The sequence below is a fragment of the Danio rerio genome, chromosome 7, assembly GCF_052040795.2.
Source record: "Danio rerio strain M-AB ecotype USA chromosome 7, GRCz13ab, whole genome shotgun sequence".
Taxonomy (NCBI): Eukaryota; Metazoa; Chordata; class Actinopteri; order Cypriniformes; family Danionidae; genus Danio; species Danio rerio.
In genome coordinates this window covers 57,224,290-57,250,158 of record NC_141027.1, presented here as the reverse complement: position 1 = coordinate 57,250,158, position 25,869 = coordinate 57,224,290, and the positions used below count along the sequence as shown (strand labels likewise).

The following is a 25,869-nucleotide window of genomic DNA, read 5'->3' as shown; positions in this document are numbered from 1 at the left end:
CCCTTTCTCTCTCATTAACATGCGTAAATGCATTAAAATGTTCTACATGGCAATATAAAAGCAATTTTTTGTCCTTGTATGCAATGTTATTTGATGTAAACTCATGCAAATCTTGATTTCAAAATGAAAGCATTAGAGTTGACATCATTTGCTACTGTTTTTAATGGTGTGCAACTCGCATTAACAGGTAAAATGCTGACCTTACACTGCAGAAACGAGCAAACATATCCAAATCCAAAAAAGAAAGTTCAGTACAGTACAAGGCCTGAATCTGTTCTGAGTAAATTGGAAATGAGTCACTTATAATAATGAGGAAGGGTAAATGAAGCCAGAGAAACCTACTACTGTATGCAGTATATTTTAGTTTAGGAAGTCAGTGGTCCACTGTTGTAAGTTGGTCCAAATTTTTCAGGTGGAACTAATTTAAAGATGGATACATTTGGTTAGAAATTCTTTTTGTTTCTTTTTTTAACATATCTTTTTTTTCAATATTTTGACACTTTAAATCACAATGGAATATTATGAAGCAGAAATACAGCTGCTACTACACTGTAAAAAAGACTGGGTTCCACACAATTTCTTCATGTTGTCCCAACACAAATTGATTGAGTTAACTTAATGGATTTTACAAATTTAGGTAGATTGAACATAATACAAATAAGCTTTCCCCCCCAAAAAACTTAATAACTGTGTTGCTTCAACCAATTTTATATACATAGCTTGGTATTCCTCCGGGTGCTCTGGTTTCCCCTACAGTCTAAAGACATGCGCTATAAGTGAATTGAATTACCTAAATTGGTCAAAGTGTATGTGTTTGAATGAGTGTGAATGAATGTTTCCCAGTATAGGATTGCTGCTGGAAGAACATCGGCTGTGTAAAACATATGCTGGATAAGTTGGCGGTTCAGTTTGCTGTGACAACCCCTGAAGAAAAAGGGACTAAGCAAAATGAAAATAAAAATGAATATCTGTTATCTTTCATTCGTACACTGTAAAAAAATATCTGTTAAATTAATGATTATATAATTAATTTAAGTATTTTGTGATTCACAAGTGTTTTCTTTTTGTTTACAGTTGTGAATTGCATTGTGGGACCTTGATCTCTGCTCTGTTGACTTTTAAAGTTGAAAATTCAACTCTGCAGTTTAACAAATTAAGTTTGAAATAATGTTTAAGAAATAATATATAGAGAAATAAGTCTGAAAAATAATCAGATGTACTACCAGTTTATTACAAGGCTTTTTGTACAGACCCAGACAATATTTCAAATAAAAATATTAAAATGTTCATTTAATTAATTTTTTTAATTTTTACTTTAACCTTTAACTTTTCAAAAATGCAATTCAAAAGCAGAAACAAAAAAATATTACTTTAAACATAAAAACATGAATTACATAATACGGAAAACTGCTAATTTACTGACATTTTATCACAGTGTAGTATGTCAATGTTTACACATTGACAGTTTTTTTTTTTTTTTTTAGATCAAAAATGTTTCATCAAATATTACCTGTTTATTTTAGTGCGATAATTCCCTAAATAAATGATTTAAAAAAGTGAATAAAAATACCTTTTCTTTAGGGAAATAATATATTGCAACACTGTAAAATCTCAAAAAGCTAAGATAACCGTTTGAGGAAACTGATTGCAGCAAACTATTTAAGTTCACTAATCCTAATGAGTACTGTGAACCTAATCCATTTGAGTAAATGGAGCAATTTGAGCACAGCAAAACCCAAAAAATGTAGAAAACTCAAACTAACTAAGTACTGTAAAACCTAATAAGTTAAGGCAACTAAAACCGTTTAAGGAAACTTGATTGCTACAAACCATTTTAGTTCAAAAACTGATCCTAAAGAGTAAGTTCACAGTTAGTTCTCCACTAATGAGGTATTTAATTAACTCATTCCCATCAACACTGAGTTCAAAACTCTTTTCAAATGAGTAGAATGAACTTTAAGTAAATTTCAAGTTAACTTCACTCAATGCATTTGATAAAGTTGATTGTTGGGTTTTAAACTGAATAGATATCATTATCGCAATATTCAACAGTAATATGGCATATTTTTCCAGTATCTTTCACCCCTACAACTGTAGATGTAGCCTTGATCTTGCCTTCAACGGAAGCTGAAAGAAAATGTTTTTGCAAAAGTCAACCAGATTGATTAGAAATGTTGATTTAGAAGACAATCAGAAGAGCTGGAGTAGGCATCTGAGCTGGTTTCCATTAAGGTCTGTGACAGCCTCACTAATTCATATTCACAAACAATCAGAGATATGACAGTCTGCCATATGTGATTCCTCTACATAAATATGTGCATGTGTGTGTGTGCGCGCATGTGCATGTGTGTGTTCTGGATCAACGCCATATGGAACATCCCACGCAGGCTTGTTTTGGTTTCAAATCAGCACTAATCAAAATGGGACTAACACTGATCGTCAGTGAGGTTATCTGCCCCCAGCTATTGCTACTGTCAAACATCTGCTCCTCGCTTATGACTGTGGCCAGTTCTTAGAGATGATTCAGTAGGACTTTTTCCACAATTTGACCCTCTGTGAGATTGGTTAAGACAAGTAATACCATCTTTCTGAGAATATAAAGTTTGAGGCTCCAGCAGAATAGATCAGACTCAGTTTTCCGCAAAATAACCCTTCATTTAGGGCTCGATTAACACAGGGCTTCAGCTTCAGTGCTTGACGGAGGGCATGTCTGAAGTTGGGACTGATGCGATCGTCATAGCAGCATCAGCCAATGAAATTAGTCCGCAATCAGTTACTGTCTGAGCTGGGGTATTTGCATGAGGTGATCTGATTGGCTGACACTTCCGTTGAGCAACGCTGTTGAAGTGGCGCTGACGAATTCATTAAAAGTTAATAGGAAGCGTTGATGCTGATGCCGACGCCCCGTGTGAATAAGACATAAGGGTGTACAGTATGGGTAATACAACATTGGTCAATCTGTTACAACAATGTGCTCATGTTGAGCACTTTAAAGTAATGTTCTCTATATGTAGCATTTTATAATTATAATTTTGCTATATTATGTCTTTAAACATATTCACAAATCAGTATTTTACTGTCAATACAACGTGGTTGTTTTATTGGCTTTTTTTTCCTTATTTAATTAAATATAATTTAAGATATCGAGTTAAATATAAAAAGTATAACAAAATGACTTTATATCATTTCACAAAATGATTAATACATTATACAAAGCATTTTGGTTTGGCTTTTCGGCTAAATGCATCCATTGCAGAATTTTTACTTTTAACCCACAACTTTAATTTAAATGCATCCCTAGTTCTTCTTCTTATTATTAATATTATTATTTATTTATTTATTTATTATATTAAATGAAGCATCAATCTGATGCAGGTGGCTTTTTTGAAGCTTAAAAAGTCAGTGCATGACAAGTCTAGGCCAAGTACAACAAAAATGAAACTAAAAACAACCTAAATGTAAATTATACTTATGGATCATTATTATTATCGTTACTTCACACAAAAGAGTTAAAATATATGGGAATGAGGGAAAATATAAAATGTTAAGAACATCATGAACATCCTTACTGTACTTAACTTTTCACTTACACTTAATATTTACAGCTACATTATGTTTGCTCTTTGTTCAAACTGCTTATTTAAAATGAGTTGAAACAACACAATTCTTCATACTTCATAATACTTCATTGTTTTATGTTCAATCTACTTAATTTTGTGAAAACTAAGTTAAATTAAATCATTCATGTCGCCCCAACACAAATAGATGGCATGGAATCCAGCATTTTTACAGTTTGGTGTTTATAATGTTGCATTTTTTAAAAACAATTTGGTCATGTTCAAATAAACTTTAATAAAAGGTGTAAATTCAATACTAGTATTATTCAAATGGGGTTTCTGAAATAATTATCAAATTTGTCAATTATTGCACAATTTTTAAATGTAATTTAAATGAGATAATATAAACACAATATTTTTAAAATGAAGAATTTTCTCTTTTTTTCTTTCTGTTTTTGTTATCACCACAAGCAAAACTCATTTCAAATTTAATTCAAGCTCTTTTGAGATCCCATGTTTGTTTTTTAAATACTTCCCAGGGCTTGAATCCACATGTCTGAAATTCAAGCACTTTCAAGAAGTGTGGGAATCTTTTTTCTTATGGACAACTAGTATCTGTAAATCTAACATAAAACAAGGACATAATGTCATTTACATTTCACTTTCATTTACTATTGACAAACGCACAACAGAAGTTAAAATAATGTGCTTCTTTGATGCTTAATTTAATTTAAAACTAGAGAGTACTGAGAGAGTCAAATGATTAATACGTAATGTCAAATAAGTAACTGAATAGTCCATTAAAACCATTCACAACGTTATTCATTTTACTACCGCCAGAAAGTCATTGCTAATACAGTATATACAATACATTGACCAGCCCCAGTCAGAAGAGAAGAAAACATTTATTTGTGGTTCTATGAATGACTTGAGTCTATATTTGCAAGGACTTTAACATTTAAATCTTTAAGCATATGAAGTTCGAGGAATCTATTAAGTTAACCAAAATGGTGACTGTGAACGTATGATTTCAATAAAAGCGTTCACCAGTTCATTATTTAAAGATGACAGGAGAACAGACTCCTAATGCTAGAAAAACCTCTGAAAAACCCTATGGCTGGTTCTAATTATGATGATGGAGCATGAAGAAGCCCTTGAGAAACATATTACGGCACTGTAAGCTTCGTGTGATTGAGGCAGTGGATGAAAGAAATAGGAATAAAATAGAAAATGTTAGAAATTAAAATTGAAATCTCACTTTTGGATGAGTTCAAAAACAGCCACATAAAGACCTTCATATTTAGAACCTCACCACATTCATATGAACATCACTTTCAGTTTGTTGTGATGCATTACTGTGCTTCACAGCCATCCTGCTAGCTACTATATAGCATTTTAATCAGTGTAAATTACTTTCCTGTCAACTTGCTCATGCTTATATGTGTCCTTAAAAAAAGAAATGAAAGAAAATATCCTAACTTGAAACCTCTACATGATCATGAGCTAATTTCAGCCTGTGTAGTTATAACTATCTCTACTAAGGGAATGTTTAGACTATGATTGCCATTTTAGTTTTTACAAAGGCAGATATTTCTTATTTTTTGATTACCTCTGCTAGTTTGTAGGGGACTATCAGCTTCTCGCCCACTGTCACAGTCTTCCGTGTGGTCAGGGCCTCAAAGAGCATTTCCTCCTTGACCTGTTGGGAAACAAAACAGCTTTTTTATTTTTAGTTATTCATTTGAAAAATAAAAAATGAATTAACAGATTTTAACATTGTGTTGTTATCAACACTGTACCCCAATTCTCCAGTTCCATCAGCAGTAACACATATGGATCACAGTAAGACTCAAGCCAATGTTTAGTTACAGTACGTACTGTAGATGAACAAGGACTAATGGCATTGGGAGAAATGTATATTCAAATACCCTCAAAATGAGGCCTGCACTGTTGAACTGTCATTTAAACACCGGATGGACCTCCGAAAAGTAAGACAGAATGTGTTTATTGTAACACTACTGTATCTAGATCTTAAATTTAACATTCATTATGTAGCAAATAAAAACTACACTGCCTTAACACTAGAACTACCGAGACAGTCATTTTGACAGTTTTTAAATGTTGTAATTTAAGAACTTTGTTCAAATAAAAATTATATTAGTAGCCGGACTTTTCCCAAATGTGTTTATATTTCATTCTACACTATAAAAAATGCTGGGTTCCACACAATTCCTTAGCTTAATCATTTTTACAAATTTAAGTGGATTGAACATAAAACAATAAATTTTTGCCAAAAAAAAAAAAAATGTAAGAATTGTGTTGGCTTAACTCACACTACTCACAATAAGTAAGGGATATTCTTATTTACATGAGTGCTTTTCCTATTTGCTCAGAACTTTTATAAAATAAGTAAAAGTTCCCTTTGATATTACTAATAATGTATGACAAGAAACACTTTTCATTAGTTTAATATTAATTACCCCATAAATTTAGACAATAACAAGGATAGCCCCAAATAACAAAAAAATTACAAAGTCAGTAATGGTGTTTCCACCATCTGCCACAATGACAGCTTAATTGTAGTAATGTAGTAATATTTTAATCCTTTAAATTTAAAATCCTATATATATTCTTATTATATCCTATATTTATCCTTAATATTTCAATTTTTCATATGTAAAGATATTTGCGTATTGCCCTACATCTTGTGTGTAGGCCTCGTGTGTAAGCGAGGCGCAACTCTGCGCTGGACTTTAGACCGGGTTTGTTTTGGTCTAATGAAAAATCTATTATAGTTTCTCAAAATAGCAACGCACCAGCAATGCGCCTCAGCAAATAACTAGCAAATAATATTTGCGCCGCACCTTGCGCCGCATTGCACCGGATGTATGACAGGGCCCTTCGAATGTAAATATGGTCTGGAGAAAAATTGGGTACAGCTTTATATGAAAGTTCAGAATGACGGCAGTTATAAAATTCTGCACAAATAAAATTGTTAACATTAATGAAGCAAAAGGTTCAATAAACCACAACATATTTCCTTAGTACTTGCAAAGCACATCAACAAAACTGTTATAAAGCTAAAGCAGTGCCGGGGTCAAAGCGGACAATTGAGAGACTTCAACACTTGCTCACTGACATATCAAAGAGCTGAAATGAACCTAGCGGTGAACTGTGAGAAATATGCAGCTGGTCTGTGTATACTGGGAACAACGTCTACTTTTAATATAGTAATTATATAAACTCGCTGAGCCTGATGTTGAGTCATTCAACTCTGTAATACTGAACAGATGTGAAAGAGCTCATCAAAGCTCTGGACTGGCCTCATCTGCATATATCATATTGTTTTTGAGGTGCAGGCAGGTCTGCAGACTTCACACACACACACACACACACACACACACACACACACACACACACACACACACACACACACACACACACACACACACACACACACACACACACATACACACACACACACACACGTGTACACTCACACACCAGCACGTACACTTCCCTTCTCTGCTGTGTGAGGGTAAATGTAAAACACTTGAGCGAGTGTTCATTCTCTTATTCCTTCAGAGGGGATTTATGAAGGCGCGTGTGTGTGTGAGGATAAAGGCCAGGTTTGCTTTGATCAGCCTATTAGGCCACAAGAGGTATTGGTATAGAGAGGTATTTCGATACATTATGTATGTGTTGAGTTCAAAGGCTCTGAGCAATCACATCCTATTTCCTGCTGGCCCTCCACAGCCTTCATTCAGGAAAACTATCTGCTTCCTTGAGTAGGCCTGTTTGCTGACCAAATCCGCTGCGAAACTAACCCAGCCTTGCTTTATTTCCAAAAGATTTGCTCCAATCTCTCAGAATGTGTGCATTACGTATGCGGCAAGGTTAAACATTTTTGGATGGTTCATGGGACGCTTCTCTTGTCATGGTGTGATATGCATGTGTTACTAAGGTGTGTTACTAGTTACAAATTAACTTTGTTAATCTGGGGTCACCACAGCGGAATGAACCGCCAACTTATCCAGCATATGTTTTACGCAGCAGATGCCCTTCCAGCTGCAACCCATCACTGGGAAACATCCATACACACTCATTCACACACATACACTACAGACAATTTTAGCTTGCCCTTGTTGTAACTTGTTGTATAACTTGTATAACTAAGTTGTTTGACCACACATCATAATTATTGTTCATTTATTCGTTTGCTGAAAATTAGAACTGAATTTAGAAATATTTTTGAAACTAATCTGAGCTTAACAAATTCAATTAAATATGTGGGCTAATGGATGTCTACAGTGGAGTGCGTACAACACCGCTTTCTTATCCACGAAGGTAAAAGAGTAAAGAGTAAAAGTGAAGAGAAAGAGAAAGTAAACAGGCTGAATAGAGGAGTCTCGTTTTTTATCCTCTCGCTGTAGATGCTCTGTTTAACTGTTTTCTCACAAGTGAATCTTTCAGTTTTCCACTTACAAAATCTGCCATGTAAATAGCAAATGTGCCATGGTGCGAAGCAACTGAATCTTAAAGAGAATGGGAAATGAGACTCTGATTTGTTTAATGCACAATTTGCTCGAAACACCCCCATAACCCATTAGGAGAATAAGCACAGCCTTGTTAGACCATGTGCCAGTGGGCCTAAATCATATTTTTCCAATGAGCATGTATTTCCAATGAGTCTGGGCTTGAACAAAACATTTCTGAGACCCAAGTTGAAATACAGATCAATTAATGTGCCTACAGAAAATCCTCATACCCTGTGAAAATCTATACCTTCACTCACATTACACCCTGCTTTGAGAAGACCTTCGGGATAAAGGCACAGATTAGAAGATGACTCCAAAAACATTTCTGTCTGCAAAAAAAGTCTGCAAAAGTTAGGAATGTGTTTTTATTTTAGGCTGAATGACTAGTAAAGTCATTGTTTCAAAGGGGTATAATGATTTTCTATAGGCAATGTATATCCATAAAAATATGAATTGCACATTTGTGCACACTCTAATGACTAAAATTGGCCTCAACACATAATATGTTGGATATTGACACACTGTAAACATAGCAATAATGTATCGAAAACATGATGGATATGCAAAATGAATAGGTCGACTGTAGGTAAAGAGGTTCAATAAATAATATTTAATAACCATCCAGATTCAAAATATTGACTTAATGTTACAATTGTTACAGTCCAGCCGCACAAAACTGACCTTTTAAAACGATATGCTTGGTCAATAACTTCAGAGTGACTTATTAGGCAAACACCAGGGGCCTCATGTATCAACGCTGCGTACGCACAAAAACTTTGCGTACGCCAGGTTTCACGCTCAGAATCGCTCACGTTTGGATTTACTAACGATGAACTGAACGTGGGAATGTGCGCAGCTTCACGAGAGCTTTATGGCTGGCGTACGCACATTTTTTGTGCGTGTCTGTTTTATTTCCATTGGCGACTCCTAGAGGCAGTTGTGTTAAATTCCTCTCTACAAAGTGTCTGAGCCTTGCAATGGCAGCTGTATGAGACGGGTCCAGCAGGTATATATAAGGTTTCCATGCCATACATTTGACCAGCTAAACATTAAAGCACAATTTGCAGCAGTCGCCTGTTTTCCCAATGTAATCTGAGCTATCTACTGCACGCACATTGCTATAAAGACACTATCTGAAGATGAATTTGCATGCGTGAATCAGAAACATTTCCATTCAATAAATGTACAAATAAAATATGATGCTTATTGATATGAACTTATTGATGATTCCTACTTGTCTTTCTCGTGATAAATAGTGGGCAAAATCTGATATGTAGCGGGGAAAAAAAGAAGAAAGAGTTTATCAGACGCTGGATTCGAGCCGAGTTTATGCTTGAACGTGTCAAAACATGATCACATTCGTCTTATGAGGTGCGCCACTGAGACTGCTAAGGGTGCTGCAACATTTTACAGATATAAACCACACTATTTCTTTTTTTAATGCACTCAGTGCGACGTTCAGACCCAACTGTGTCAACCGCATCAGCTAAACTCTCCCACTCTATTTTTTTCTTTTGTTGTTAATTCGGGAGAACAAACTTGCAAATAACACCGCTTGTCTCCGGTCTACCTCCGAAAGCAGCTCCTCCAATTCACATTCTGTTCAAAGTTTCTCTTTTTGCTCGATTATGCCGTTGCTTTTTCGTTGGGTTTTGCCATTAGCATAGTCATTAGCATATTCATACGGGGGAGGAGGCAGGGAGGAGTTTTGTGCTCGTGCATGTTGCGCTCAGTTTCACGTTCATTCGGATGTACAAAAGAATATGCGTGAGATTTGGCGTAAGCAGTGTTTCATACATCTGAATTTTTTTCTGCGTACGCACATTTACAGCTTTGTGCGTACGCAATGTTTTAGTAAGATTTCCACGCAAGTCTTCGTACATGAGGCCCCAGATGATTTCTCTGCTTGAAAGACTAACATGCTGCTTCATCTCATTTGCACCAAGAAATTAAATATAAAATCACAAGATGACTGACAGCGCAGTTTAAATGGTCTATTAATGATGAAGCAGTATGTCCAAAAGCTTGTCTACTTTTGTTACACACTAAGAATTGTTTATTTTTCTTTACCAGAACAGTGTGTATTTTTAGGGCGTAGTGTAAGTAGGTGAATGGTGACACAGCAGTAGCTTTCTAGTAACACTTAGACCTTGATTAGCTTGTTCAGGTGTGTTTGATTAGGGTTGGAGTGAAAGTCAGCAGGATTGCGGCTCTCCAAAAATGAAATTGTCATCTTTGATATGTCATCAGGGCAAAAACAACAATTACACTCACAATGGATTTCTTTGATTCTAAACACGACAACTAAAACTTTGCTCTAAGAGCGAATTCCCATGTAAACAAATTCACCAATCTTTTTTTTTTAATATTTTGTACATCTATCATATATTCAAAAGTTTCAGAATCAAAAATCCAATAGATTTTTACCCAGGTATTCCATGCAAATATGCCCACTGAATCAATGCTTCAGCCGCAGTAAAAATCTCAGGAAAACAAATAATCAATCATTTATCATTTTAATCCCTAATCATTTCTTTAAAAAGCTTATCTGCATGGTTCTGTATACTCTGAGAAATCAACTAATGCTGTACTGACAACTATCACAATGTTTCAGTGTCCTGTTATTTGAGGCTTGTAAACTTAGTAATCTTTAATCCTCCATTTTTTTAATCTAAAAATGAGCATGCACTTTGCTTTATTTAATTAAAAATATAAAATTTGCCTAATAGCAGCATTTTGTGGAGGTGGAAACACAATATGTGACCCTAAACCAGGGATGCCCAAATTTTTTCTAATGAAGAGCCAACAGCCAAACAAGAATAAAGGGTGTTGGTTAAACTTGAATATACCAGTTTTACATTCATTTTGCTATGCTGTAATTTCCTGATTTATTTGCGAATATTTCAAAACATATTTAAAAATTTTGCTTTAAAACATATTAACTAATGGTGCAGGATTATTTTTAATGTCTCATAATGAATGTCTTCATTCATTGTCTTGTCGGCTTAGTCCCTTTAATATTGCGGGGTCGCCACAACGGAATGAACCGCCAACTTATCCAGCAAGTTTTTTCGCAGCGGATGCCCTTCCAGCCACAACCCATCTCTGGGAAACATCCAAACACACATTCACACACACACTCATACACTACGGACAATTTAGCCTACCCAATTCACCTGTACCGCATGTCTTTGGACTGTGGGGGAAACCGGAGCACCCGCAGGAAACCCACGCGAACGCAGGGAGAACATGCAAACTCCACACAGAAACGCCAACTGAGCCGAGGCTCGAACCAGCGACCCAGCGACCTTTTTGCTGTGAGGCGACAGCACTACCTACTGCGCCACTGCCTCGCCTCATAATGAATGGCACCTCAGCCCTAGACCACAAAAAACCCATTGTATGGATAAAAATGATTGCTATTTAAATGCCAAAAACCTATAAATATTAAGTAAATAGTCCAGTGATGTCAATTTTTTTAATTTCTCACTGTAAAGTTTTTATCAGTAATTTGCATTGGTAAGCACTTCAATCAGGCATGGGTTTTCTTTGGGTACTCCAGTTTCCTCCATAGTCCAAAGACATGTGCTATATGTGATTTGGGTAAACAAAATTAGCTGTAGTGTATGTGTATGTGTATGTGTGCGTGTGTGTGTGTGTGTGTGAATCAGTGTGTATGGGTGTTTCCCAGTACTGGGTTGCTGCTGGAAGGGCATCCGCTGCAGAAAACATATGCCGGAATAGTTGGCGGTTCATTTCACTATGGCAGGGGTGTCCGAACTCGGTCCTGGAGGGCCGGTGTCCTGCAGATTTTAGCTCCAATTTGCTTCAACACACTTGCAAGATGTTTCTAGAAAGCCTAGCAAGAGCTTGATTAGCTAGCCCAGGTGTGTCTGATTGAGGTTGGAACTAAACTTTGCAGGACACGCCAGGAGTTTGGACATGCCAGCACTATGGTAACCCCTGACAAACAAGGGACTAAGCCAGGGGTGGGCAAACTCGGTCCTGGAGGGCCGGTGTCCTGCATAGTTTAGCTCCAACTCTAATCAAAAACACCTGAACATGCCAATCAGTGTCTTCAAGATCACTAGAAATCTATAAGCAGGTGTGTTTGATTAGAGTTGGAGCTAAACTGTGCAGGACACCGGCCCTCCAGGACCGAGTTTGCCCACCCTTGGACTAAGCCAAAGGAAAATGAAAGAATAAAATAGTTGCAACTCAGCCAAATATTGTCCTATCCTCCAAAGTACACATTAATGGAAATGATGTACAGTATATTCATCTTTCAGATGATATCTGAATCTCAAAATTGATGGTAACATATGTGTAAACGGGCTTTAAAGTGCACATTTAAAAAAAAAAAAATCTTATTATAATTTCAGCATAAACTGCAAAACCACAAAATTATGTTTATATTGTATGTTCAGTTTATAGGCATCCAAAAAACTTGACAAAGTTATCTTTTCCAAAAGTGCAAAGAAAAAACTATTTTGTTTAACATGTTCAAATGTACAGTCAAGCCCAAAATTATACATCCCCATGACAAAGTTCTGACTCCAAATTTACAAAGGGTATGAATCATTTTAGGTTTGACTGGATATATATAAAAAATGTGCTGGGCAAAGATTAATCTCAGTTAATTGAATCCAAAACAAAAGTTTTTTTAAGTAATCTATTTATTACTTTCACATGCAAAATAAAAGTTTTTTTTGACATAATTATGTATGTGTCTGTTTATTATATTTTGTTATTATATATGTAATACACACACATACATGCATGCACTATTTTAAAAATTGCATAAACATTTAAATTTATATATAATTTGCATACTATACATTAGGGATGTAACGGTATTGTAAATACCGTCATACCGCAATATTAATTTTTTTCGATATTATCGAAGTCGCATGACTCGGTAAAACTATAGGTCTTCTGAGAAAATTTGCTCAGGCGAATGAAGCGAACGGGAGATAGCTTAAACTACATTTCCCATAAGCCCAGGCGTGGCCATAATCCTTTGCGGTCTGTTGTCGCTACACATCCAGTAATGCGGAAATGGAGTGTGCTGCTAGTAGCGGAGATGAAAAAAAGATGGAAATGATCGAACCTAAAGCGGGTGTTGTCGCCGCGCGCTTACTGAATAGCAGTGTTGTCGCGCGCGTTCTGATCAGCTGTGTTGTCTCGCGCCGAGGGGGGGTTGAGCGCGCATATTCAAGAGCGGTGTTGTCTACTGAAGGGCTGTACGGAGGTTGTGTCGCGTCGCGGGGGCACTTTTGATCGATTTGGAAGGGCATTTTCTATCCAAGACTAAAAAGGGCATGTGCACTGCACAGGTTGAGCCCTATGTGTGCACGTGCCTGCAAGTTGGAGAATACGACTAATAGCAGTCATGGGGACTGCAGAAACACAGCACACTGTTCAGATTGATGCAGACATTGACTTGTACCGCAAAGAGATCTCTATCTCACTCATGGTTTGTCTTCTCAAGTGGGGGAAAGACAATGCACAACGTTACCCACTGCTGTCAACATGGGCCAAGTCATATCTCTCTTGTCCCAGAATCCTCAGTCCCAAATGAGAGGGGTTTTTTTCTGTTGCAGGGGACATTGTAAATACCCAGAGATACCAGCTTTTACCAGATTATAGTTATATGATAATTTTCCTTTAAACCCATCTCTATCTAAGTAAGTGAGTGAGTGATTAAATGTTGAATGTGATGAGTTTTCAACAATACTAAATTGAAACTTAATTTTTTTACATGGTTTAATAATTTTTTGTTATTAAAATTGAAGTTCCTGTTTCAAAGCTTACAGATAGATGGCTAATTTGTATGTCATTGACACTTTTGGCACTTTTTTGGAGTATTTTCAAAAGTTTTGTTTTTCCTGTAAATGATTCAATAAATACCGTACCGTGACATTCATACCGAGGTATTACCGTACCGTGAAATTCTGATACCGTTACATCCCTACTATACATACATATTTAATATCTAAATATAAATCAGCATTTTGTCAAATATATGCATATATGTATGTATAAGTATGTAAAACAAACTTTTATTTTGGATGTGATTCATCACAATTATTCTTAGCCCGGCACAATAAAAAAATCAATTAATTTGAGCATACATTGTGATTTTGTGATGTTGTTTGTGTACCTCAAGCAGCTCTGATACTACTGGGAGAACCTCAGGATTGCAAATGTCAATGGAGTCATCCCGGTAGATCTTCTTCTTGTATCGGATATTCCCTAAATGAAGAATAGCTGATAGCAAAGAGAATATCCTGCAAAGAGGAAAACAAAAATCATGTTCGTGATTGAGAGATACAAATGGATAGAAACACAATTATACCATTCATTCCTTTTTAGCAGGTAGTGTTTTTAACCCTGTTTTGCTTAAATAATCCTGTTTAGTGAGACTTTCTTTTTTTCCATGAAGTACAGAAAGAAATATTTTAACAAATCTTACTGGTAATTTATTTCACATATGCAATGAATTAAGCTTTTAAGATTTAAAAACAACAACAAATATTATAAAATATGCAATTAGCCCATCCAAATCAAAACCATTTACCTATAGGGACTACCCATTTCTCCTGAAACTGCACAATATCTTTGCAATAAACAGTATGGATTTACAGTAAGCTATTTCAGTGACTCTCTTCCCACCTAGTAATACAGTACAGCACCAACAGTGTATTCATAACAAAAATTTCTCAAAAGATCTCAAAAACAAATCTCTTAAATTCTCATGAATATGATTGAAGCATGTCAAAATTTGCAAAGCTATCATATGATCTCAGGAGATTTAAAATAGAGCATTTTTTTAATGCTTTTTTTTCTTTTTTGTAAAGTCTAACAGCTACATTTTTCTTCACTTTTATTTATCTGAAAAAAACCCAAGATGTTAAAAAATAATATTAACAGCATTCGTTTTTCTGGCCCAAAAAAGCAAAAAGTATTAAGTATTTTTCTATGTAAACTGTTATTTAATAGAATAAATATTTAACATAAGCACATAACTGCTGGAATCGTAAAAACTGTATGCAAAGCTGTGTGTTTTGGAGAAACTCACTGTTTACGCGTGGTGGGAAGGAAGCCCACCATCTCCATAGCCAGCTGCAAGCGCTCAAAGTCGTGCTTAAGATCCTCCCCTTCCACTGTGAAGCAATCCTGCTGGTGTCCACAAGAAAAGGAAAGTTACCAGACCTCCAAACAATAAAACACCATTTTTATTCATCGTGGGTGGTTTGCTGTGCAAGGATTTTATTTAATGACTCCACTGCAGACATATGACAAAATTTAATAAATTGTGATAATGAACATGCTTAATATTGATATTGAGCACTTCAAAACACAACAAATAATTATTTAGCATTTTAAGTTTTAGTGTTTTAGTATTAAGTATTTAAGGGGTGTTCATAACAGCTACTTATGCTTAGAATTTTTTTTAGTTCATTATTTGTTCAAACATGAACAATACATTTTAATCTATTCTACTACATGCTGAGATATTGATCAAAAATTGTCACTATTATATGTCTTATTGTACTTTAATTGTGGGTTCATATTGCCATTCGTCAGCAAGAGCATAAAAGTAGAATGACCCTTTCAATGGGAGCCATCGACGAGCTCCGGTGAAACTGGTGTGGCAAATTTTAGACAGTGTGATAGTCAAGGAGAGTTTAAATCAGTAAACTTCATAGTAATAAGCTATGACATGGTTCAGGGCAACTTATTATCATTAGAATGTACAAGTCTACCACTTGAGAGGATTCCAGAGAATGCAATCCAATAGAGTTTGATTATTGCCATAGCGGGTTTCCCAGTTTGTATTGTAGGCTAGGTTCAAATTAACATTAGTGTGAAGACCTGTACTGCATCTGAAATTTAATACTTCTATATTATATTGTACGTTAAATACAGTATGTCCGAATTCATAGTATTCAAAAATCAGTATGTGAGAAGTTCCCAGATAACCTACAGTACTCCTTCAGAGGAGATTCTAAAGTGCGCATTCGATGAACGATATGCTATCCCCTGATGCTTAATGAGAGAATTCACCAACGAGAGTGAAGCGTCGCAACTGACATCATGAGGCAAAATGGTTATCATGTCCACAAGACCACACTGTACTATGAGTTTAGGAAAATCTTCACTCTGATCGAGTTTTCAGGTCTCCTGATTTCAGTCTTCCTGATCATTTCAGTGTGCACAAACTGCATAGAAAAAAGCCTTGTGTTCATGTGGACAGGTCATTAGACAACCATTTAAATTACCACTAAATCCGCACTAAACAAACAGCTTTAAATAGATTTTTTAAGCATTGAGAGTGCTAATGGCAGGGCAGCTGGAGCAAATGACCCTCTCGCCGATGGCAGTGTGAACACTCTGTAACTCTATGCAATAACGCTCCAATAGTTAACATTAGTTAATCGAACTAAACTCCTAATGAAAACTACTAAAGCGTTTATTAAACTTAGGTGATGTTAATTTGCTAGTTAAAAATAATAATAATAAAATAATAATACATATATACATATATATATATATACATATATATATATATATATATATATATATATATATATATATATATATATATATATATATATACATATATATATATATATATATATATATATATATATATATATATATATATATATATATATATATACATATATATACATATATATATACATATATATACATATATATATACATATATATACATATATATATACATATATATATATATATATATATATATATATATATATATATATATATATATATATACATATATATACATATATATACATATACATATATATACATATATATATATATATACATATATATATATATATATATATATATATATATATATATATATATATATATATATATATATATATGGCCCATATATAAAAAACAATGTCAGTGTCAGTTTGGTTAAAAAAAAAAATACTGTTGTATTTACTATAAATTACTATAGTATATTTTCATGGGTGCCTGATGAATGAAAACAGATCTGTTACTTTTTTTTCTAGTTCTTTCTACCTTGCACTTTTTTGTTAACATTTATTTTTATTATTATATGTTAAGGATATTTCACATTGTGACTCCAATGCCTAATAAATAAATGGTTAAAATGAGTATAATTAAATAAAATATTCTTAAGAACAAAATATAATGTGTTTTTGGAAGAGCATACTTGCATTGTGATGCTATTACAGTATCAAAATGGTCTTAAAATCACAATAATATCGGGTAACACTTTATTTTGTGGTCCATTTGAGCATAAATAGACTTTCTGCTAAATATCTGTTGACACTGCTGCTAAACAGACATTTAACTGACTATAAGAAACTTTGCAAGTACATGTCAATTTACACTAACCCTAACCCCAACCTAACAGTCTACCTAAAATCTAATGAGAATTAGTTGGCACATAGATGCATTGTAACTTAAATTCAACGAATGGACCATCAAAATAAAGTATGACCTAATATCATTTCTTGCAATTAATTTTGGTGCTATATATTTCCACGAAAAGATAAGATATCGTGACAGGCCTAAGCTCATCATTAACTAATGCATGATTAAAATCCAACGTTGTGCTTGTTAACAATAGATAATGCAAAGTAGGTTAACAACAGTTATTTAACTTTAATAATACTTACTAAAGTTAACGAGGATGACTAGACACAGTAGTAAACGTATTGCTAATTTTTGTTCATGTTAGTAAATACAATAACAATAATTAATGGACCAGTATTTTAAAGCTAAATCTGACACCAATATAAACCTACTCTATAGTATCTGTTCAGAAAGCCCACAAATACTATGATGTCCTGTTTTAATTCTACCTGTTTCAGCACACCAACACTCAATTCAATTTTATCTGCTTGTATGCATTTACAGTAATGTCGAGCTGCTTTCGGGGGTTTTATGTGCTGCTGATGCTCCAGAGAGAATCTGTCAAGGTTTATTTGATTGACTCAGAGCACCATGTCATTATGAAGTTTGGTCAATAAGGCAGGAGTTGCCATATTTTCTCTGGTTAAAAATGAAGTTGAATGTTGGCATATGCATGTTTTGCGCATGCAGTGGAAAAAGTCTGGGTAATCTGCTTTTAACATACAAAGCCTGGAAAACTGGCACATCAGCGATGGCAATAAGAAACGTAGCAATTTATGACTCGATTCATTTCATCAAATGGAACTGGATCAGAAAACAGCGAGGAATAAGCTGTGGATCAACTACACTATATCCAACAAAGAAAATCTGGATGAATCAATTTGCACTTGTTACTAATTCCAGCAAATAGAGCAACACATATTTTCTATCTGCAAGATATGAGTTTCTCAATGTGCAATATTAATACTAATTAGCGTAAAACTAACATTTTACCACACTTATCAATAATTACGACAACATATTAAACTAAAATGAGGTCTCAGGTATTATTAAAGCAACATTAAAAGTACATTAAAGCTTATTTTTTTCTCATACATTACTATAATAAAGCAAAATAAAGACTATGATACATTTTTACTATGATTTAGAAGACATGCACTAAAATAACTTGAACAAGAAACATCTGATGGCATATCAAATTAAGAATCACAGTGAAGCTCCAAAAAATGTTCAATTGTTATTTGAAATACTTTTTTACTCTCCTTCAGACCACTAGTTTTTACTCAGTTGTCAAAGTTTTATTAATCTGAAATATAATAAAATTTAGAATTATGATCACTTATTCTTTTATGTATTTTTAACAAGAATAAATCTGTGGTTTTACGGATTATTTCCATGCAAGTTAAATGTATCATTAAAGCTTATGCCTTACTTTTTCTGTTTTCTATGTATACAGATTGACTTTCATCAATTTAATCTAAAGTTAATCAAAACGCCATGTGCACAATGTCTTTAAAAAAACAGGAAGAACAAACTGAAATGCAATTAAATTACCAATATTATGATCATTACCTCTTTCTATATATACAGTAAATATAGTGCTGTGATTCTACAATCTCTGAATTTAACAAAATATCAAGCATATGTTTGAACGTACACTCTAAAAATGATGTTTGCTGTTTGTTCAAACTACTTATTGAAAATGAGCTGAAACAACAAAATTTTTGAGGGTGTTTTGGGGACAACTTAATTGTTTTATGCTCAATCCACTTTCATTTGTAATAACTAATACACTAACATAATTTCTTTATGTAGTCCTATGCCAAATCGATTGTGTGGAACCCAGCATTTTTTTTTTACAGTGTATATATACACTCACCGACCATTAGGTCCAACTGCTTGTGATGCATATTTTAAATAAGGCATTCACATGGCAGCTCAATTTGCTTAGGCGCATAGACATGATCAAGATGATCTGCTGCAATTTAAACCGAGCATCAGAATGGAGAAGAAAGGTGATTTAAGTGACTTTGAACGTAGCATGGCTGTTATATTTCAGAAACTGCTGATCGACTGGGATTTTCATGCACAACCATATCTAGTGTTTACAGAGAATGGTCCGAAAAAGGGCAGAGCTCAGAGGAGAATGGCCAGACTGGTTTGAGCTGAAAAGCAACAGTAACTCAAATAACCAATTGTTACAACTGAGGTATTCAGAAGAGCATCTCTGAATGCACAACATGTGCAACCTTGGGGCAGATAGGCTACGAAAGCTGTGCTTTCATTTTGAAAAGTGATGCCCACAGACATCGTCACCAAGTATAAATCAGAGGTAAGACTTTCTCATGCATAGCAGTTGGCTTATGCATTATAGGCTTTAACATGAAACACACATTTACAGTTAGGAATGACCTCCCGCTCTACTCATAATTCTCTCTTTATATATCCGTATATATGCCATATCCATCATACACTGTGATATAGCCACTTTCTCACTACCAATCAATCTGCTAGAGAATTTGTTTCAATCCAGCCGAATCCACCTCATTCGGGCGATCTATGACCGATTGTTTTGGCGCGGATCCGAGTGCGATAGCTGGATTCACAAATGCCAAACGAACCGCGCTAACTGGGCAAACAAGACAGGTTCTGAAACAAAAGTCTAGGTGTGAAAGCACCCTGGGACAACAATTCACACAGGTTGACCAAAACTGGATAGTAGAAGATTGAAAAAACGCTGCCTGGTTTGATGATTCTCGATTTCTGCTGTTACATTCAAAATGTAGGGTCAAAATTTGGCATCAACCACTTGAAAGCATGGATCCATGCTGCCTTCTACTAATTAAGCAGGTGGTGGTGTAATGGTGTGGGGAATATTTTCTTGGCACACTTTGGGCCCATTAGTACCACATCCGTACTAACCGTACTAATTATCACTGTACATCACTGTACTCACATAGCCTCCACAGTCACCAGATCTCAATGCAATAGAGCACTTTTGGGATGTGCTGGATTGGGAGATTCGCATTATGGATGTGCAGCCGACAAATTTGCAGCAACTCTGTGAAGCTATCATGTCTATTTGGACCAAAATCCAGGAATATTTCCAGAACCTTGTTGAATCTATGCCACAAAGGATTAAGGCAGTTCTGAAGGCAAAACCCGGTACAAGTAAGTTGTACTTAATAAAGTGGCCAGTGAGTGTATATGTGTAATACATATATACTACAGTGTGATTTAGAGGATTGGCTCATATTATCAGCCATCATACTTAGCGTTGAAAATATGAAAAGTTCTATAATTGCATTAATTTTGTAAAAAAACACAAGCCTATCAGTCCTGAATCCTAAAATTAGCTGGCATTTTTTTATAATGGCATCATCCCTAGTCGTCATTGCAAGGGCTGTCAGCACCTCCAACCGCTCTTTCACTACAGTTGTGCAAAGTGTTGTAAAGCAGGACCTCTGCCATCCACTGCGGTTGATTCCAGCTGGCAGAGAAACGGCTTCCTGCTCACAACAACGCAGTCAATTTTACACACACGTCCTCCCCGTAATGAGACAGTGTCTCCTTCATCGCCTCGCTTCATTACTGATGCCAAAATTATAGCATACCAGAGCAGTGGAAAGGCAAACAGTGCTGAAACTCTAGAAGCTTTATGGTTCAAACCAAATCCTGCCCATTTGTTTTCTCTTCTTCACATTTGGAGAGTCGGACATGTTTTAAAATGCTTTTTTCTTGTGTTAAATGATGTAAGACTTCTCAACCAAAACAGACTTGAGAAAACAGACAGACAGGTTACAATTTGAGTTTGAAGCAAGTTGACACTATATATGACATATTAGTGGTTAAAAGCTTGTACCTTTTTTATATTTTAAAAGAGGTCTTTCCATCAAGGAATTGGTTTGACAAAAGCACCATAAAACGTTATATTTGTATAATATTATAATTAATTGGCAACACTGTGGTTCATTGGTTAGCACTGTTGCCTCACAGCAAGGCCACTGGTTTGAGTCCCAGCAGGATCAGTTGGCATTTCTTTGTGGAGTTTGCATGTTCTCCCCGTGTTGGTGTGGGTTTTCTCCGGTTGCTCCGGTTTCCCCCACAGTCCAAAGACATGTGCTGTAAGTGAATTGAATACGCTAAATTGTCAGTAGTGTATGTGTGAATAAAAGTTTATGGGTGTTTCCCAGTGCTGGGTTGCAGCTGGAAGAGCATCCGCTCAAAACATATGCTGGATAAGTTGGCGTGTACATTGCAAAAAAGTGACTGGTTACTTAAAGCGAGTAAACCAATTGCCTTAAAAGCAACAAGGTAACTTTACAAAAATATTGTAAGTAAACCCAAACATGCGAACACGGGGAGAACATGCAAACTTCCCACAGAAATGACAACTGATCCAGCCGAGGCTCGAACCAGCGACCTTCTTGCTGTGAGGCGACAACACTACCTACTGCGCCACCGCGTCACCTAACTTGGAAATGTAAAGTTGAATTTATTGTTATAATTATGCTAATTGTACTCCTTTTTTTAAAGGCAACTAATCCTATTTTATAGTGTTGGAATATTTTAGCACGTCTGTTTTCAAATGATTTCTGTTATTATTAAAATATTACATATTTGGAGCTTCATTAATTCTATAAAATCTACAATTAAAGCCTTTGTAAGAGGCTAAATTATCATATGCACTTAGGCAGAAACTGATAAGATCAGGGCCTGTTGTGTGGACTTTGGGGGTTTTATGGTGTGGTCACATGTTGATTGGTCAGTTTGAATGTCTTGAATGGCTTTAGTCACATGGTCAAAAAAGATACAAAACAGGTGGTAAACTCGAGCTCTGTCTCTTTTCTTGCCCTCTCTTTTCCTGGCCTGCTTCTCTCCTGCTCTGCTCCTCTCCTCCTCTGGAGTCTATCTTCTCTGACTCTACTGCAATCAGGCTTTTGGGCCTGCTCTCTTTGTCTCTCTCTCCCTCCCTCTGTGTCTCTCCTTCTACCTCTGGTAACTTTAATTTTACATTTAAGCTGGGTACAATTTAGACCATATGTTTTATCATTTCATATTTTATCATTTTATACAGTATTTTGTTATTAATTCAGTTGTAACCATAGAGAATTATTGTCATTAAATCATTCTATTTTTAAGTATTTGTGAATTACTTTTGATTTAACATCAACACTTAATTGTTCCATATAGCAATACAATACAATCATATAATATCAACGCTCTCCCACATTTATAGCTATTAATACTGCCCTTATTTCCGTTTTTGGTATGAGATTGCAGAAGAATGGTTTGACTAGAAATGTGCATTTTTTTACCATCATGCTGATCACTTTTTAGTCACTCGGCAGAACAACAGTTCGAACTGCTGTGGTTAAAACCATTCTTACACCTGTGTTGGATTTAGAAGACAAACTGGAGTCTGGAAGAGCAGATTTATTATACTTATTAACTTATATTTACTGTATGTCACTTTTGCTAGATACAAACTGGAGGGGGGGGGTAGTGTTGGGGGTGTATTTATTAATATTTAATAAAGGTGTATTGACAAAAAGTGATATTTAATAAAGGTGTATTTATTAATATTTAATAAAGGTGTATTGACAAAAAGTGATTGATTTACTTTTTTTTTTTTTTTTTAACAATTTGCATAACTAACAGTTCCAAATTACAACTTAAATTATTTTTTGTAAAGTCAACTTGTTGATTTTAAGGCAACTGGTTTACTCTCTTTAAGTAACTAATCCCTTTATACCGTGTAGTTCTGTTATTTTTATTATCACATGACAATTAAAAAATCATTATAATATTGTAACTTTGTGTTAATCGCATCAGTTTTGAAAACAGCTGTTACTTAGTCATTTGACTGGACTTTGCGGCTTTGGCACAATCTACATTGTATTAGCCCTATAAAATCAAACATGACTTGACAATGTTTTAGTTTAGTGCAGTCCTTAAAAAAATTATCTTGCATTCATCAATGAAGCAATTAATTAATTCAAGTAACAGCATTGTAAAAAATGCAGTGTTCCACACAACTCCTTTATGTCGTCACCACACAAATCAAAAAAGACAACTTAATTGATTTACAAATTTAAGTGGATACAACATAAAACAATTAAGATGTCCAAAAAACTCAAGAATTGTCATCTCAACTTATTTTAATTAAGTAGTTTAAATATGCAGCAAAAGTCATTGTTTAAGTAATTATATTTGTAGTAGTACAACATATGTTTTATATATAGTACAATATAGTAGTATTTATATTAGTCATACGTATATTTTTGTGTTATTTTTCATCCTCTATACATGAATAAATAAATTTCCATTAATGTACCGTTTGTTCGAATTGAACATTTTTTGGCAGAAGTAAAAAAAAAAATAATAATAAAAAAAAAAAATATATATATATATATATATATATATATATATATATATATATATAGAGAGAGAGAGAGAGAGAGAGAGAGAAAAAATTGCCTTTAAAGATCTTAGAAACTGCACATTAAAAAAATGAAAAATTTTTTTGTTTTGTTTGTTAATCACAAGAAAACATCAAGCATTAAAATAGATAACTTAAAACTAGTTAAATAAAATTAATAAATAATAATACTAATAATTAAAAAAATATATAACAATAGAAAATAATATAACAAACAAATAAATATATAATAAAAATTTTAAATAATGAATAATATTAATCATAACAATAGTCATAACAATAACAAAAATGTATTCTAATCTAATCTAATATATAATATAATATAATATAATATAATTTAATATAATATAATATAGATCATATTAATAATCGTAACAACAAGAACAACAACTACAAGTACAACATTAATAATAATAATAATAATAATAATAATAATTATTATTATTATTATTATTATTATTATTATTATTATTGTTGTTGTTGTTGTTGTTGTTGTTGTTGTTGTTGTTGTTGTTGTTGTTGTTGTTGTTGTTGTTGTTATTGATGCAAACTGTTGACCTCCACTATGTATACTCTTCTGGGGCAGTCAAAAAAAAAAAAAAAAAACAAATAAAAAAAAAAAAACAATCAAATAAATATAATATTAGCAAAGACATTAGTATAGCAAAACATTTTTAGCATCATTAATACATTGCTCATGCACTTTCATGCATTGTTTCCTCATTATGCAAAGATTGACAATAAATAGCAACTTGCATGTAAAGACAAAATAAATTATACATTTACACTGAAGCATATCAAAACAAGAAGCACTAATTAGCCACAAAAATGATGGCTTCATATCCAAACATCCACAGCTTGACACCCTTGATAGAGAGAGCAAGAAGACACACCACCAACAACCAGGAAAACAACATCATAAAAACAACAATCATGCCACCATTATACCCCTGCTGATTTGGTCACTGGTTTGTGTGATGTTTCCTTGTAGTGTATTCATGTTTATCTCAAAACTTGTACAATTCTGATTAATCTAAAATATGTGGCTTGCATGACTTCAGTGGTATGAAAAAAAAACAGCATCGCAATCAGATCTCCATTCATGACATGGAGTGACAGAAAAAAATCTTTTTCCTGCATTTCTAAGGAAAATAAGGAAATGTGCTTACTTTATTTATTTATTTGTTTATTTATTTTCATGATTTATTTATTTATTTACTTAATGTTTGTTGTCACAAAGTGTGACATTAATTGATTTTATCATACATTTTTTTCCTTTCATTTTACGTTTTATTTACATTTTATGTTCCCCATTGAATTCATTGATGGTTTATGACTATATGCCATAGATGTTGATTTCATTACAAATTCACTTGATCTGTTTAACTGCACAATTCTAAGTTCTCTGTATTATGTGTGATCGAAATGTTTATAAAAAAACTATTGTACGCAATCTTCTACACCTTACTGAGAGTGCACTTTATAAACAAGTAAAAAAAATCTGTTACATTAGTAACACTATTTATTAAATAACTATTATTCATATTTTAGTATAAATGGACTAAAAAAATGCGTTGTTGTAACCAATATCAATCCGATATACATATTTTATTTTTATGTAATGTATTTTTTGATCAAATATAGAAATCAATCCAAAGGATTTTCTTTATGTCAATTCTGATACCAATATATCAGTCATATGCTACTATACAAGTATAGCTACTTTTTTATGCATTAAGTTAATTTTACTAAACATTGACTGGATTCTTTCAACATTTTCAAGAGTGGCACAAAAGAATATACGATATGACAATCTTGAAAGGTAATTTTTGCCATTCAATCTTTTTGCAACAAACATTTATTTGACATTTTATATTGTTTTAATTTTCCCAACCAACAA

General features: G+C 34.1%; 1 protein-coding gene and 1 long non-coding RNA gene across 51 annotated transcripts in view; one reads left to right on the top strand and one right to left on the bottom strand.

Annotated features, from left to right (window-relative positions):
- Window positions 1–25,869, bottom strand: part of myo9aa (myosin IXAa) — a 256,784-nt gene that overhangs the window by 93,906 nt on the left and 137,009 nt on the right. For 29 of the 50 annotated variants that reach the window (NM_001423815.1, XM_087258427.1, XM_087258430.1 and 26 more), the window contains 3 exon segments: window positions 5,167–5,256; window positions 14,259–14,385; window positions 15,177–15,274. In NM_001423815.1, the coding sequence (NP_001410744.1) occupies window positions 5,167–5,256; window positions 14,259–14,385; window positions 15,177–15,274 (315 nt within the window). 50 annotated transcript variants of the gene reach the window in all.
- Window positions 18,616–23,898, top strand: LOC147843206 (uncharacterized). Its single transcript, XR_015496341.1, has 3 exons — window positions 18,616–21,591; window positions 21,913–23,066; window positions 23,123–23,898. It is a non-coding gene; the product is annotated as an uncharacterized LOC147843206 (long non-coding RNA).